Consider the following 16,086-nt stretch of genomic DNA (forward strand, 5'->3'; position numbering starts at 1 on the left):
GTAGGAGGAGAAGGGGACAGAGGATGAGATGGTTGGTTGGCATCACTGACTCGATGGACATGAATTTAAATAAGCTCCAGGAGTAGGTGATGGACGGCGAAGCCTGGCATGCTGCAGTCCATGGGGTCACAAAGAGTTGAACATGACTGAGTGAGTGAACTGAACTGAAAGTAGGTGTAACGCACAAAAATGCAATATTTTTCAGACCTCTAATCATAGCCAAAGATTGTTTCCCTTCTTAGAGAGGAAACATATAATATGTAATATTTTCCTCAGAAAAAGGAAGTCCATGTGTATCGATACTACAGTAAGTCATTCAAATAGATAAGGCAGCAATTTAAGATGTTGACTTAACAAATTAGCGTTGCTGGTAATGCCAGATTCCAAAGCTTATTTAAAATAGTGAAGACAAGAGACATACCTAAAGCTAAGGCCATGAGTTACAATATCCATGAGGTTGTAAAGTCAGTGGGTTCTAGAAAAATAGGCGGGGAACACATTCCAAGTAGAGGAAACCAAAAAGGGGGAAGGACCATTGAAATCAAGGAAAGTTTGATGGGTACCAGAGACAAGGGGAGTATCAGTATCAGTTAGCTTTGGCTGCATAACAAACCATCCCAAAACTTAGTCACTTAAACAACAATCACTTCCATGAGCTGGCAATTTGGGCTGGAACTGTGCTCAGTTGGATGGTGCTTTTGGTCTAGGCTAGGTTCAACTGTTCTCAGCAAAGTGAAAGTCGCTCAGTTGTGTCCAACTATTTGCAATCCCACGGACTGTATAGTCCATGGAATTCTCCAGGCCAGGATACTGGAGTGGGTAACCTTTCCCTTCTCCAAGGGATCTTCCTAACCCAGGAATCGAACTCAGGTGTCCCACATTGCGAGTGGATTCTTTACCAACTGAGCTATCAGGACTCACTCATACCTCTGCAGTCACCTGCCAGGTCACCTGGGAACAGGTTGATTGTTAGCTGGAACCCCTTGTTTCTCCTCCATGTGGTCCCACATCTTCACACAGCCGAGCTTGGACTGGTTCACCTGGAGATCTCAAGGTTCTGAGAGTGGCAGGAACACAATCTACCTGGGCTTGGCACACTCACAACCTCACTTTCACTGAATCTACTAATCAAAATAAGTCACATGTTCTGTCCAGATTTAATGGGTAGGGAAATAAACTCTCACTTGGAAGGAAGGGCTGCAAAATATTGTGGCCCTTTTTGCAATCTACTACAGTCGCCTACACAATTTTTCAGGACATGTCTCTGAAAGCATCCTTTAGTGGGTAACTGTTACTTGGCAAAAATAATCCCCTTCCTGTAAAGAATTCCCAGGGCCAGTTTCATGTCTCTGTTCCTCAGGCTGTAGATAAAGGGGTTTAACATGGGTGTCACCACAGTATACATAACTGAAGCAGTTACGTCTTTGACTTTGGAATTGTTTGCTGAAGGAAAGAAGTAAATCATTGCAAGAGTCCCATAGTACAAAAACACCACAAAGAGGTGGGAGCCACAGGTGGACAAGGCTTTGCAGATTCTCTTGATGGATGGGACCCTCAGGATGGTGGCCCCAATGTGGATATAAGAGCTCAAAATAGCACTCAATGGCAAGAAGGCAAACACACCCCCCTCAATGAAGATAACTAACTCATTGAGGGAGGTGTCTGAGCAGGTCAACTTTAAGAGGGCAGTGAGATCACAGAAGAAATGGGGGATGTTATTATCAGCACAGAAAGACAGTTGGGACAGAAGAAGAGTATGCAGCAAGGCATGGACACAAGAGAAGAAACAGGATCCAGCCACCAGTAAGACACAGAACCCCTCCCTCATGATGGTGGTGTAGTAGAGTGGCTGACAAATGGCCATGTACTGGTCATAAGCCATCACTGTGAGAAGGAGATTGTCAAGACAAACAAAAAGTAGAAAAAAATACATCTGTGCTATGCACCCTGCATAAGGAATGGATTGATCTTGAGTCTGCATGTTCACAAGCATCTTAGGGACTGTGACAGATGAAAAAGACACATCAGAGAAGGCCAAGTGGCTGAGGAAGAAGTACATGGGGGTGTGGAGGCTAGGGTCCAGCCTGATGAGCAGGAGGATGAGCAGGTTGCCCAGCACCGTGGTCAGGTACACGCCCAAGAACAGGGCGAAGAACACGCCCTGCTGCTCTGGCCGGAGGGGGAGCCCCAGGAGGAGGAACTCGGACACGCTGCTCTGGTTCTCCCTCCTCATTCTCTTCTTAATCTCTGCTGGGCATAAAGGGAGTAGAAAATATCAAAGACTGAGATATGGTGATTGTTGTCACCATGAGTACATTACAGACATGTGTTTTTGTTTTTGTTTTTGTTTTTTGCCTGGAGACTGCATCAAAATTCAGACAAAGTGCACATTTTCCTGCTGGAATTTTCTATTTGCATCCTTCTGGTCATAGAGTGCATGAGATCTCCAGTGGCAAATGAGACTTTCTTTCAAAGGAGACTAATGTAAATATCTTCATTTATTCAACCATATTCTAGACACTATTCTTGAAACTGGGAATAGAACAGAAGATAACATGTCTCACACACACACACACACACACACACACACAAATCATAGACCTCAGAGACCAACATCCATTCACTTTATGACCTATACTCATTCTAGGTTAAAAACAGTCAGGATTTGTGTTACTTTCAAACAAACTAACACATACATACAACACAACACATAAACATCACACCTAGCCTTGAGACAAAGCACAACCCACAAAAAAGCACATACTATATACACACAGATACACATGTAGTCATGCAGTCAATTAAAACACACAAACATAAACCTAGGCAGCTTGTGCGTATACACACACACACACACACACACTACCAGGAAGATTTTTTCAGCCCTTTATATTCTATCTAAATCCTTCCTACATACAGAAAGTCGATATACAATTCAGTTACCCACTGAATACACTGGGTATACAAATACAAAGACACATAACGTGCATGTGTACCTGCATGGACATATACATTCAGTGTCAAGAGATGACTTTCCATCTTCCTCTGACCTGTGACAATACTTGGGGAGCTCAGATTCCTCTGCTCAAGGCTGTTTCCTGAGCCTTCACTTGCTATGCAAGAAGTTCTCGTGACCTAAGGATCTTCTGAATGTTTCATACCTGTTTCTGAGCAGCAGAAAAGTGAGCAAGAATATCCCCATTCACCAACCAGGTTAATACCAGCAGGAAAACAACCCTGAGCTCTGATTAGAGAAGGAGCCTACCTGAGCTATTGACTTAATTTCCTGCCTTCCCCTGGAGAGGTAACTGTGAAGGGATTCGAGGGGTTGAGTCCCAGGAGTCCCAGGAGAAGGTGACCTTGATGTTAATGTTGACGCCTTAGAAAGGCATCCCAGGAGAAGGTGACCTTGATGTTAATGTTGACGCCTTAGAAAGCAGAAGTGACCATGGTCACCTTGGCTTCTGACGGACCCACAGCATAGAGCTAGCCTCCCCGTGCACCACAGAATGACCCAGACAGAGTAAAGCCTGGCCCTTGCGTATTCCCACATCACTGGCCTCAGTCTCCTTTAGAGCACATATCCTAGAACCACCTGGAGAGCTTACAGGTCTCACCATCTCTGCAGAGAGGGGCTGAGGCTTGTTCAGACAGAAGCAGGGTGATGAGGTTGATCCCAAGGGCCTTGGACCCAGACTGACCCAAGATCAGTACCATTCCTGCCACTTACCCACTGGGTGCCCTGAGCAAGGATGATCCTGTTCCTCAGATCTGATAATAGTACCCTGTTCATGAGCTTATTGTGAGGGTTAAATGAGATACAGTATGTGAAAGCACTAAGCCCAGCCAGTTTCCTGAAAACCATTTGGTCTAGGGGACTAATAACCTGGTCAATTTGACAAGTGAAACTTTCCCGTTAGTCACTGTGCCAGTTGCCATCACTGTGTAACCCATCAAACTAAGTCTTTATTTATTTTAAATTATAATAGTAACTAACTAAAAGCAGGCTGTGGATGAGAGAGAGGCACACGAGACTTTCATTTTCATGTTTTGCTTTTGGGAGTGGCTCTTGTTCCTTCATCAGTAAGAATGATGGGAGGATACTCAGCTCTCTGACAGCATGAGAATGACAGAATTTAAGTAGCAACCCCAAACCTTAGGAAGCCAAACGGATCCATTTTTGTAAAAGTTGGGTTTCAGTCAGAGTTCTACAGAAAAGAGAACCAATGGAATGTAGATAACCTCGTATTATATACGTACACACATTCATACATGCTTGAAACTGTGTACATGTGTATAAATACTATATACACTGTTTGAAATATATTTTAAATATAAATTAAATATATATTTTGTGGAAAAACTGGATTAAAACTCAACACTCAAAAATCTAAGATCATGGAATCTGGTCCCATCACTTCATGGCAAATAAATAGGGAAAAAAATATAAGCAGTGACAGACTTTATTTTCTTGGGCTCCAAAATCACTGCAGATGGTGACAGTAGTCATGAAATTAAAAGATGCTTGCTCCTTGGAAGAAAAGCTATGAGAAACTTAGACAATGTATTAAAAAGCAAAGACATCACTTTGCCTACAAAGGTCCATATAGCCAAAGCTATGATTTTTCCAATCAGTTCAGTTCAGTCACTCAATTGTGTCCGACTGTTTGCGAACCCATGGACTGCAGCACGCCAGGCTTCCCTGTCCATCACCAACAACTGGAGCTTACTCAAACTCATGTCCATCGGTGATGGACACCATCTCATCCTCTGCCATCCCCTTTTCCTCCTACCTTCAATCTTTCCTAGCATCAGGGTCGTTTTCAAATGACCTAGTTTTTCTCATCAGGTGGCCAAAGTATTGGAGCTTCAGCTTCAACATCAGTCTTTCCAATGAATATTCAGGACTGATTTCCTTTAGGATGGATGGTTGGATCTCCTTGCAACCCAAGGGACTCTCAAGAGTCTTCTCCAACACCACAGTTCAAAAGCATCAGTTCTTCAGCATTCAGCTTTCTTTATGGTCCGTCTCTCACAACTGTTCATGACTTCTGGAAAAACCATAGTATTGACTAGATGGACCTTTGTTAACAAAGTAATGTCTCTGATTTTTAATATGCTGTCTAAGTTGGTCATAGCTTTTCTTGCAAGGAATAAGCATCTTTTAATTTCATGGCTGCAGTCACCATCTGCAGTGATTTTGGAGTCCCAAAAAATAAAATCTGTCAGTTTCCATTGTTTCCCCATCTATTTGCCATAAAGTGATGGGACCAGATACCATGATCTTAGTTTTCTGAATGTTTAGGTTTTTGTTTTTTTCAAAGTTGGACCGAATCTGCTGTGTTCTTTTATTTACTTAACCCACTTCACACATACATATACACAACATTATAGTCATCATTTTAGGAAACTTTCAACCACAGAACTTTCTTTTTGATCAAGTCACTAGAAAGTTGATTGCTCCTGATAATCAAGTTGTTGTTGTTCAGTTGTTAAGTTGTATATGACTTTGCAACCCCATGGACAGCAGCACACCAGGCTCCCTGTCCATCACTATCTCCCAGAGTTTATTTAAACTTATGTTCACTGAGTCAGTGATGCAATCCAACCATCTCATCCTTTGGCTCCACATTCTTTTGCCTTCAGTCTTTTCCCGCATCAGAGTCGTCCAGTGAGTCAGCTCTTCCCATCAGATGGCCAAAGTATTGGAGTTCTGGCTTCAGCATCAGCCCTTCCAATGAATATTCAAGGTTAATTTCCTTTAGGCTTGACTGACTTGATCTCCTTGCAGTGCAGGGGACTCTCAAGATCTTCTCCAACACCACAACTCGAAAGCATAAACCTGGATCATTCAACATGGCCAAATATGCATTTTCTCACTTCTGATTGTACTATTTCTAAGGTTACAGTGGACAGAAATCCATCTTGGCCAGAGAGGCCAGCAGGATCCACAGGGTGATCTCAAAGGGGATCTGCACGTGGGGGTAGTCCAGGTTGAACACTGGCAGTTGGCTCTCCTCAAACCGCGTCATGCCTGGAGCCACCATGTTGGCGGGGCTGGGCGGGCTGGAGCTGCTGCCCAGGCCCCGCAGCCTGCAGAAACTATGGCAGTAGCAGCAATGGGGCCCACTAGCTGCCCAGGGCCCGCCAGCTTCATAGGCTCTGCTCCCCACGCCGCTGTCACCCTCGCGGTCGACCCTCGGTGCACTCAGCGCTTTGCCCCAGAGCAGGCAGCGCTGCCCGCCACTGCCAAGAGGCCTGGAGTCTGCGGCACACCGTCGGGTCCCCGCTGCGAACAGGTGCAGTGCCAGGCCGGCGCGAAAGGGATGCGCGAGGCCACAACGTGGTCTCTCAGCGCCCTTGTCAGCCCTCTGCTTCTGGCCGCTGGCCCATGCCCCAGCCTCCATACACCGAGTCCGCAGGCCCTTGAATGTTGAGGGGTTTTTTGTTTGTTTTTTTAAAAATAATTTGTTTCTGGCTTACTTCACTCTGTATAATAGGCTCCAGTTTCATCCACCTCATTAGAACTGATTCAAATGTATTCTTTTTAATGGCTGAGTAATACTCCATCGTGCATATGTACCACAGCTTTCCTATCCATTCATCTGCTGATGGACATCTAGGTTGTCTCCATGTCCTGGCTATTATAAACAGTGCTGCGATGAACACTGGGGTACATGTGTCTCTTTCAATTCTGATTTCCTCAGTGTGTATGCCCAGCAGTGGGATTGCTGGGTCATAAGGCAGTTTTATTTGAAATTTTTTTAAGGAATCTCCACACTGTTCTCCATAGTGGCTGTACTAGTTTGCATTCCCACCAACAGTGTAAGAGGGTTCCCTTTTCTCCACACCCTCTCCAGCAATACAGTATTGTAAAGTAAAATAAAGTAAAAATAAAAATTAAAAGAAAAGAAAAGAAGAAAATAATTTGTTTATTTTTAAATATAAATTTATTTATTTTAATTGGAGGTTAATTACTTTATAATATTGAGTTTTAAGCCAACTTTTCCACTCTCCTTTTTCACTTTCATCAAGATGCTCTTTAGTTCATCTTTGCTTTCTGCCATAAGGATGGTGTCATCTGCATATCTGAGGTTATTGATATTTCTACCAGCAATCTTGATTCCAGCTTGTGCTTCATCCAGCCTGGCATTTCGCATGATGTACTCTGCATAGAAGTTAAATAAGCAGGGTGACAATCTACAGCCTTGATGTACTCCTTTTCCTATTTGGAACCAGTCTTTTGTTCCATGTCTAGTTCTAACTGTTGCCTCTTGACCTGCATACAATTGCTCAGGAGCCAGGTCAGGTGGTCTGGTATTCCCATCTCTCTCAGAATTTTCCACAGTTTATTGTGATCCACACAGTCAAAGACTTTGGCATAGTCAATAAAGCAGAAATAGATGTTTTTTGGAACTCTCTTGCTTTTTTGATGACCCAGCAGATGTTGGCAATTTAATCTCTGGTTCCTCTGCCTCTTCTAAAACCAGCTTGAACATCTGGAAGTTCACGGTTCACATATTGCTGAAGCTTGGCTTGGAGAATTTTGAGCATTACCTTACTAGTGTGTGAGATGAGTCTGATTATGCAGTAGTATGAGCATTCTTTGGCATTGTCTTTCTTTGGGATTGAAATGAAAACTGAACTTTTCCAGTCCTGTGGCCAATGCTGAGTTTTCCAAATCTGCTGGCATATTGAGTGCAGCACTTTCACAGCATCATCTTTCAGGATGGAATTCCATCTTTCAACTGGAATTCCATCACCTCCAATAGCTTTGTTTGTAGTGATGCTTCCTAAGACCCACTTGACTGCATTCCAGGATGTCTGGTTCTAGGTGAGCGATCACACCATTGTGGTTACCTGAGTCATGAAGATCTTTTTTGTACAGTTCTTCTATGTATTCTTTCCACCTCCTCTTAATATCTTCTTGAGGGTTGGACTAAGAAGAAGGCTGAGAGCTGAAAAATTGATGCTTTCGAGTTGTGGTGCTAGAAAAGACTTTTGAGAGTCCCTTAGACAGCAAGGAGATCAAACCAGTCAATCCTAAAGGAAATCAACCCTGAATATTCATTGGAAGGACTGATGCTGAAGCTAAAGCTCCAATAATTTGGCCACCTGATGTGAAGAGCCTACTCAGTGGAAAAGACCTGATGCTGGGAAAGACAGAGGACAAGAGGAGAAGGGGGTGACAGCGATGGTTGGATGGCATCACCAATTCAATGGATGTGAGTTTGAGCAAACTCCGGGAGATGCTGAAGGACAGGGAAGCCTGGTGTACTGCAGGCCATGGGGTTGCAAAGAGTTGGACACGACTTAGGGATTGAGCAACAACAACAATTCATATATTATATATAATATATAGTTTGAAAAGATGCAGACCATCTGGATATTATGCGGAAAGTAACACTGCCCCACTAAATCAATGACATCATGGTAATTGGATCAGAATACCAGGAACTTGCTAACAAGTTGGAGCTTTAGCAAGACACATTCAATCCTGAAGATGAGAGATAACACTACAAAGATACAGGGACCCCTTCACATCAGTCTCATTTTTAGGTCCAGGGATCTAAGAGAGCAATCAGAAAGTTATGGCTGCATAGAATATTCCCTATAACCAGCTGACAGAGGTTGGGAAAGCCTGAATATGGTTTACAAGTGGGTCAGCTCATTGTGTAAGGGCAGGTCAAAATGAACAATGACTACACTGTAGCTCAATAATGGTTGCTTTGTAAGAGAATCCTTAGCTTTAAGCTTTCTCTAGAGATAATCTTGGCTGAAGGAAACTGCTTCACCAAAGAAAATGCTTCTTTCCAGGTCAGCCTACTTCCAGTCAGCAGCAGTGTCAACCATACTCCTTGACATTCGAGCTTCCGAATTCCCAGTAGGATCAGCTGGGACCTTCAATGGGACTTCATCACAACACAACTTCTCCCTCTATCCAACCAGATACTGATCCCAAGAGTACCCCCTAGGGGACTTCCCTGGTGGTCCAGTGGGTAAGACTCTGTCCTTCCACTGCAGGGGTGCCAGTTTCATCCCTGGTCAGGGAACTAGGATTCTGCATGTTTTGTGGTGGGACCAAAAAAAAAAAAAAAGTTATCCCAAGAATGTCCATGCCCAGTCACTCAGTCATGTCCAACGCTTTCAACTCAATGGACTATAAGGCACAAGGCACCTCTGTCCATGAAAGTTTTCAGGCAAGAATACTGGAGTGGTTTACCATTCCCACTTCCAAGGGATCTTCCCAACCCAGGGATTGAACTCTCATCTCCTCCACTGGCAGGCAGATTCTTTACCTGTGTACCACCTGGGAAGCCCAACCCAAAAGCAAGACCTAATAAACATTCTGCATGCTAATCTCCATCTCAAAGTCAGCTTCCTAGAGAACCCATTCTTTATACACCAAACACACGAGCGCACGCACACACACACACACACACAAACACACATGCACACACACAATGTTCTATGACCTCTGATTACCCACAGTTGAGGAAACTATGGGCTTCCCTGGAGGCTCAGAGAGTAAAGAATCTGCCTGCAATGCAGAAGACCTGGGTTAATCTCCTAAGTCAGGAAGATCTCTGGAGAAGGAAATGGAATCCACTCCAGTACTCTTGCCTGGAGAATCCCATGGACACAGCAGCCTGGCAGGCTACAGTGTGGGACTCATGGGGTCCCAAAGAGCCAGACATGACTGAGGGACTAACACTTTCACTTTTCAAAGTATGTCCTGGAGACTTCATGATAAGTTTTAAAAGCGCTGAAAATAGCCTCCTCAGGAGTCCCCCGCCCCCTTGAGGGTAGCTGCACTCAGTTTTGCTAGCCACTGTGATTTCTGTACCTAGAGAAGTCATAGAGTAAACACTCTAAATGGAGCAGGTTGTAATAAGCACATCATCGCTCCCTCACCAGTAAAGACCCAGAGGAGGCCAGGAGAGCTGAGTTCAAGCCTCTAAGAAGCTAGCAGACAGGTTTCCCCATTCAAGAGAGTTCCTGTCACAGTGTGTCTTGGCAGTTCTGCCTTCTATGATGGGAAACAGAGAAAAATAGAAAAGTACTGGGACAGAAGTTGAGAAAGGAACAGGGATGTGAAGCAGTATCAAGAAAATGGTTGACCCCTTTAAAACCTAGAGTAATCTGCTCTTTGTCCCTCCTCTCAACTCTTCATGCTTATCACTGGCTAGAAGGTCAAAAAGATCATCTTTCTGATATGTGAACCTAACCGATTTGGTACAAGATGAAGAACAGATTAAAAAAAAAACAAGGAAAGATGAGAAGATATCTGGATATGAAAACTGAACATCCGTAGACTGGCTGCCCACCTAACCATCCACCTCAATCAGGTACTTATTTCAACCTCAAAATTCAGTTTTTGAATTTGATTCTGTTCCAAAAAAGTCACATGGACACTGTATAAAACAGAGTTTAGCCTAACATGTAAGACTAACTTTGTATGTTATGATCACCTTATTTGACCACTGGGTATGTTGTTATCCCATGGTTCCTGAGAAGCAGATCCCCAGTAAGTGAATAGTGGGAACTTGGTAGAAAATAAAAATATTTCCACTCCCAGACTCATCCCAGGCTTTCAGAATAATGCCCTCAGATTCTCACTTTCAAAAATTCCTTCCATTTTTTAAAGTGCTCATCATAGATGAGCACAGGAAATCCAACCTTACTTGACCACTTTGAATCTTCTTCATCTCACACTCCCTAGGCATTCCCTTTTTGAGGATGTATGTTGTACAAGCTGCACTTATACATGCTATTTTATTATCTCTTTAGAATTCCTTAGATCACTCAGTGAGCAAGAAATGAAGGTCAGGCATAAACCCTCACCTTCTGCTTCCAAATTCAGTGCACTTTCTACTAAACCCTCAATCCCATATACTTTTAATGTCCCCCCAAAAGACCAAATTTTCCCTTATTGTTGCCAGTGAATCCTGCCTATTAGAATTTTCAAATTCTACAGTCTGTTCAACACAGAAAATACAGATTTTCCACTGTACATAACAAAGGTCTGCTCTTAATGTGACATTAAACACATTTAAAGAAAACAATATGTATGTTAAAATAGAAAATAAATAAATGGGGAAAAAATAGATCCTAAGAGTTATTGCTTCAGATATATACTTTTATAAGCTTTATGAAAATATGACAAGATGACAGAGTGGGTAAATCTTGAGATTTATAATTAGTTTAACTGAGTTTGAATGACCCATTACTTTCCTCTATATCTGTTTCCTCATCAGAAAAATATGATAAGAATAACAGTCTACACCTTACAAGGTTGTCATGAGAATTAAAGTACAACCTATACAAAGTAAGTGCTTAATTACAGTTCATTCTCAGATTATTCAAAGCACAGACAAAAGTACAATCTAAAAAAGTGTTGTAAACTGATAACCAAGTTAATTTGACCATTAGAGTATTTGAGTGCGAAGACTAGAGTCATTTTAATCAGATTCATTAATTTTGAGAATATGTAGAAATACTTGATGGAGAAAAAGTTATTGGCAATGATGATAATGGGGAGAAGAAACAGTGGTATCAAATGCTTACTCTGTCCTGGAACTGTTCTAAGTGCTTAAGCACAAGCTATTGTGAAAACCTCATGAAAATCTTATAAATATTGTTCTGTGTGCTCAGAAGCTCAGTCATACTGGACTGTTTGCAACTTCATGGACTGTAGCCTGCCAGTCTCCTCTGTCCACGGGATTCTCCTGGCAAGAATATTGGAGTGTGGTACCATTTCCTTCTTCCAAGGGACCTTCCCGACACAGGGATTAAAACTATATCTCCTGCATCACCTACATTGCAGACTGATTCTTTACCATCTGAGCCACCAGGGAAGCCCTTTCAAGGATATATACACAGGTAAATAAACGAATGATGGTATTGAAGGCTGTGCTTGCTTAGCAGTTGGGTAACAAAGATCTGGGAACATAATTAAGTTTAAGGAGCTAGAGGGAAAACTAAGTAACAAATTAAATTTTAAAATAAAGATTTGCATGGAGTGGTAGTATAATTTGATATTCACAAATGATTATTGCTTTCTAAATAAGTGCTTCTGAAAGTATAACAAGCACAACAGTAAAACTTTGTTGACATAGGTCTATTATTCCTTTGATTTCTCTGCTGATTACTTTATCAAGTCCCCTTTTTGGAAAGGTAGTTCAGAGACACACTTTCACATGCCACCACTGAACATTTGTTTTGATATACAGAGAAAAATCAAACCACCTTATCTGAAATAAATAAATTCGCCACCTTATTTCTATTGATTTCTATATGCTTGTGAAACAAATAAATTCTGAAATAAATAAATCATCTGAAATAAATTTGCCACCTTATTTCTATTGATCTCTATATGCTTGTGCTATGCCGTGTTGTGCTAAGTCACTTCATTCGTGTCCGACTCTTTAGGACCCTATGGACCATAGCTTGAAAGTCTCCTCTGTCCATGGGATTCTCCAGGCAAGAATACTGGAATGGGTTGCCATGCCCTTCTCCACGGTATCTTCCCAACCCAGGGATCAAACCCGAGTCTTGAACCTAGGTCTCTTAGTCTTCTGCATTGGCAGATGGGTTCTTTACCACTAGTGCCACCTGCGAAGCCCTCTCTATACTCTTATGTGGATTTATTTTTATTTATAAAATGCAGAACTAGCTGATGATAGATAGATAGATCCATAGATAGATAGATCCTCTATTACAATCCAAAATCCACAAACAGTCCTGACTATGTCATATTCACAATTGTTTCCACACTCCCAGAATATTTTTCACAGAATAGGCGCTCAGTAAACAATTATTTCTAGATTTAAAATTAAACTGACTAAGGAAGATTTCTGGGCCTCCCTGGCAGCTCAGAGGTAAAGCGTCTGCCTGCAGTGCAGAAGACCTGGGTTCAATCTCTGGGTTGGGAAGATCCCCTAGAAGGAAATGGCAACCCACTCCGGTACTCTTGCCTGGGAAATCCCATGGACGGAGAAGCCTGGTAGGCTACAGTCCATGGAGTCACAAAGAGTCAGACATGACTGAGTGACTTCACTTTCACTTTTCATTTTCAAGGAAGACTCAACTCTGGTCTTCCTCAAAACTTCTTGCTATCAATATATGAATCATGGGACGTCTTAGAGTTAAGAAGGAAGGGCAAGTTCAAGGACCACAAAGGTGACAAGTTGCCTATGTGGTAGCTGGTCACAACCCTATAGGTAGAAAGTGAAGGTAGGAAGAAGCACAAACTTGTTGGCTTGTTGATGGTTTCAGTTATGGAGATGTGTGTTACATTATATGAGTCTTCTCTATTTTAGTTGGCTCTATGATCATGGAAATACTCAACCAAACCAGCAGTGTCTCTGAGTTCATCCTCCTGGGACTCTCCTCCCAGCCTGAGGACCAGAAGCCACTCTTCATCCTCTTCCTCATCATATACCTTGTCACCATAACAGGGAATGTGCTCACCATCCTGGCCATCCGCTCTGACCCCCATCTGCACACCCCCATGTATTTCTTCTTGAGTGTCCTGTCTTTCACTGACATTTGGTATACAACAAGCATTGTCCCCAAGATGCTAGTTGACTTCCTGTCAGAGAAGAAGACCATCTCCTATGCCGGGTGTCTGACTCAAATGTATTTTATATATGTTTTGGCTAACATTGACAGCTGTCTTCTTGTAGTCATGGCCTTTGACCGCTATGTGGCCATCTGTGACCCCTTCCACTATGTCACCATCATGAGCCGCCACCGCTGTGTTCTGCTGGTGGCCTTCTCCTGCTCATTGCCTCATGTCCACTCACTCCTACACATACTTTTGCTGAATCAGCTCACCTTCTGCGACTCCAATGTTGTCCACCACTTCCTCTGCGACATCAACCCTCTGCTGAAATTGTCCTGCTCCTCCATATTTGTCAACGATCTCACAATAAAGACAGAAGGACTGGTTGTTTTGGTGACCCCCTTCCTATGCATTGGTTTCTCCTATGTGCAAATCTTCATTTCAGTTCTCCGGATCCCCTCAGCTGCAGGGAAACGCAAAGCCTTCTCCACCTGTGGCTCCCACTTGACTGTGGTAATCTTGTTTTATGGAAGCATCTTTTATGTCTATTTACAGCCCTTGTCCAGCTACACTGTTCAGGACCGAGTGGCTACAATTGTCTACACGGTTCTGTCCTCCATGCTCAATCCTTTTATCTACAGTCTGAGAAACAAAGACATGAAGAGGGGCCTGGGGAAGCTGATGGCCAGGAGGAAATCCTAGCCAGAAGCTTTTTGGACATGTTCATGGGTGTTTCTGCTGGTTTCTGATATACACAACAAACTCTTGTAAGTTAGCAGGTATAAATCACATGTGTCATTGATGTTTGATTGTGCTCACTTCTTTAATGTTCAACTATAAACTACTGAGACTCTATTATGATTAGTAATAGGCTCAAGTTCTACCAAAGTCCTGATTCCAGTTTTCGTATATCTACATCTCTCTTCCTACTGAAAGGTTACATATGCTACGAGCCATGTGCGATGCTGGGACTCATGCCTCTGGAGGAGAGAATTCAATCTGGGGCCAGAGATGAGGCTTGATCACTAGAAGCTTTTCTGTAATAAACTTTTACTAATGTATGAAAGAGATAGAGAAAGCTTCTGACATAGACATCAGAAGGAGTCAGAAAGAGTGCCCCCCTTGTTAGTTTTTAGCAAAGGGGTATAATATCAATAACCTCAGATATGCAGATGACACCACCCTTATGGCAGAAAGTGAAGAGGAACTAAAAAGCCTCTTGATGAAAGTGAAAGAGGAGAGTGAAAAAGTTGGCTTAAAGCTCAACATTCAGAAAACGAAGATCATGGCATCTGGTCCCATCACTTCATGGGAAATAGATGGGGAAACAGTGGAAACAGCGTCAGACTTTATTTTTTGCGGCTCCAAAATCACTGCAGATGGTGATTGCAGCCATGATATTAAAAGATGCTTACTCCTCGGAAAGAAAGTTATGATCAACCTAGACAGCGTATTAAAAAACAGAGACATTACTTTGCCAACAAAGGTCTGTCTAGTCAAGGCTATGGTTTTTCCAGTAGTCAGGTATGCATATGAGAGTTGGACTGTGAAGAAAACTGAGTGCCAAAGAATTGATGCGTTTTTTTTTCGTCAGTCAGCTGATTTTTGTTTTTTTTTAATATAAATTTATTTATTTTAATTGGAGGTTAATTACTTTACAATTAAGGAATTGAATGGATGCTTTTGAACTGTGGTGTTGGAGAAGATTCTAGAGCGCCCCTTGGACTGCAAGGAGATCCAACCAGTCCATTCTAAAGGAGATCAGTCCTGGGTGTTCATTGGAAGGACTGATGCTGAAGCTGAAACTCCAATACATTGGTCACCTCATGCGAAGAGTTGACTTATTGGAAAAGATCCTGATGCTGGGAGGGATTGGGGACAGGAGGAGAAGAGGACGACAGAGGATGAGATGGCTGGGTGGCATAACCAACTCGATGCACGTGAGTTTGGGTAAACTCCGGGAGTTGGTGATGGACAGGGAGGCCTGGCGTGCTTCAATTCATGGGGTCACAAAGAGTCAAACATGACTGAGCGACTGAACTGAACTGATACACCTATTAACAAGCTGCTAATAAGAGAGAGGAAACACCTCAAAACTGAGAGAGTTGCACCAGGCCCCTCACCCACAACATGCATTTTAAGATAGCATTGGCACAAGGTGAGTCATCCCCAGCCATAAAACAATTGATATGAATCTTTGCCGGGGTCCAGCCCCAGTGGATCCAGGGTGATTCGAAGGTGGGGGGACGGAGCCGGCGTCTTTGGAAAAATACATATTTAATCACAGATATAGAGAGATTAGAAATGGATAGTGTAGTAGGAAGATTAGTGGAGAAAAGGAGGCTGAATAACTTGGATTACGTGGAATAGCATCCATGCTCCAGATGGGAATTCAGCCAGAAAAATGGGAGCAAGAAAGAAGTGACATGGGGGAAATCAGTCTTTCCGGAAACTGATCCGATTTCTTTATTTTTGGGTTAGCTTATATACCTTTTGTTACACATAGGGATGAATACAGA

General features: G+C 42.7%; 2 protein-coding genes across 2 annotated transcripts; one reads left to right on the forward strand and one right to left on the reverse strand.

Annotated features, from left to right (window-relative positions):
- Positions 1-1,291: 1,291 nt before the first annotated feature.
- Positions 1,292-2,233, reverse strand: LOC138079970 (olfactory receptor 1J4-like). The gene has a single exon (XM_068972794.1). The coding sequence runs from the start codon at positions 2,231-2,233 to the stop codon at positions 1,292-1,294; it is 942 nt and encodes a 313-aa protein (XP_068828895.1).
- An 11,097-nt stretch (positions 2,234-13,330) lies between these two features.
- On the forward strand, positions 13,331-14,269 carry LOC138081585 (olfactory receptor 1L8-like). Its single transcript, XM_068974758.1, has one exon. It carries the CDS (start codon positions 13,331-13,333, stop codon positions 14,267-14,269), a length of 939 nt encoding a protein of 312 aa, XP_068830859.1.
- Positions 14,270-16,086: the final 1,817 nt, after the last annotated feature.

The sequence above is a fragment of the Capricornis sumatraensis genome, chromosome 1, assembly GCF_032405125.1.
Source record: "Capricornis sumatraensis isolate serow.1 chromosome 1, serow.2, whole genome shotgun sequence".
NCBI classification, from domain to species: domain Eukaryota; kingdom Metazoa; phylum Chordata; class Mammalia; order Artiodactyla; family Bovidae; genus Capricornis; species Capricornis sumatraensis.

Coding starts and splice junctions, on each gene's coding strand:
- LOC138081585 (XM_068974758.1), top strand. CDS start 13,331: ATGATCATGGAAATACTCAACCAAACCAGCAGTGTCTCTGAGTTCATC.
- LOC138079970 (XM_068972794.1), bottom strand. CDS start 2,233: ATGAGGAGGGAGAACCAGAGCAGCGTGTCCGAGTTCCTCCTCCTGGGG.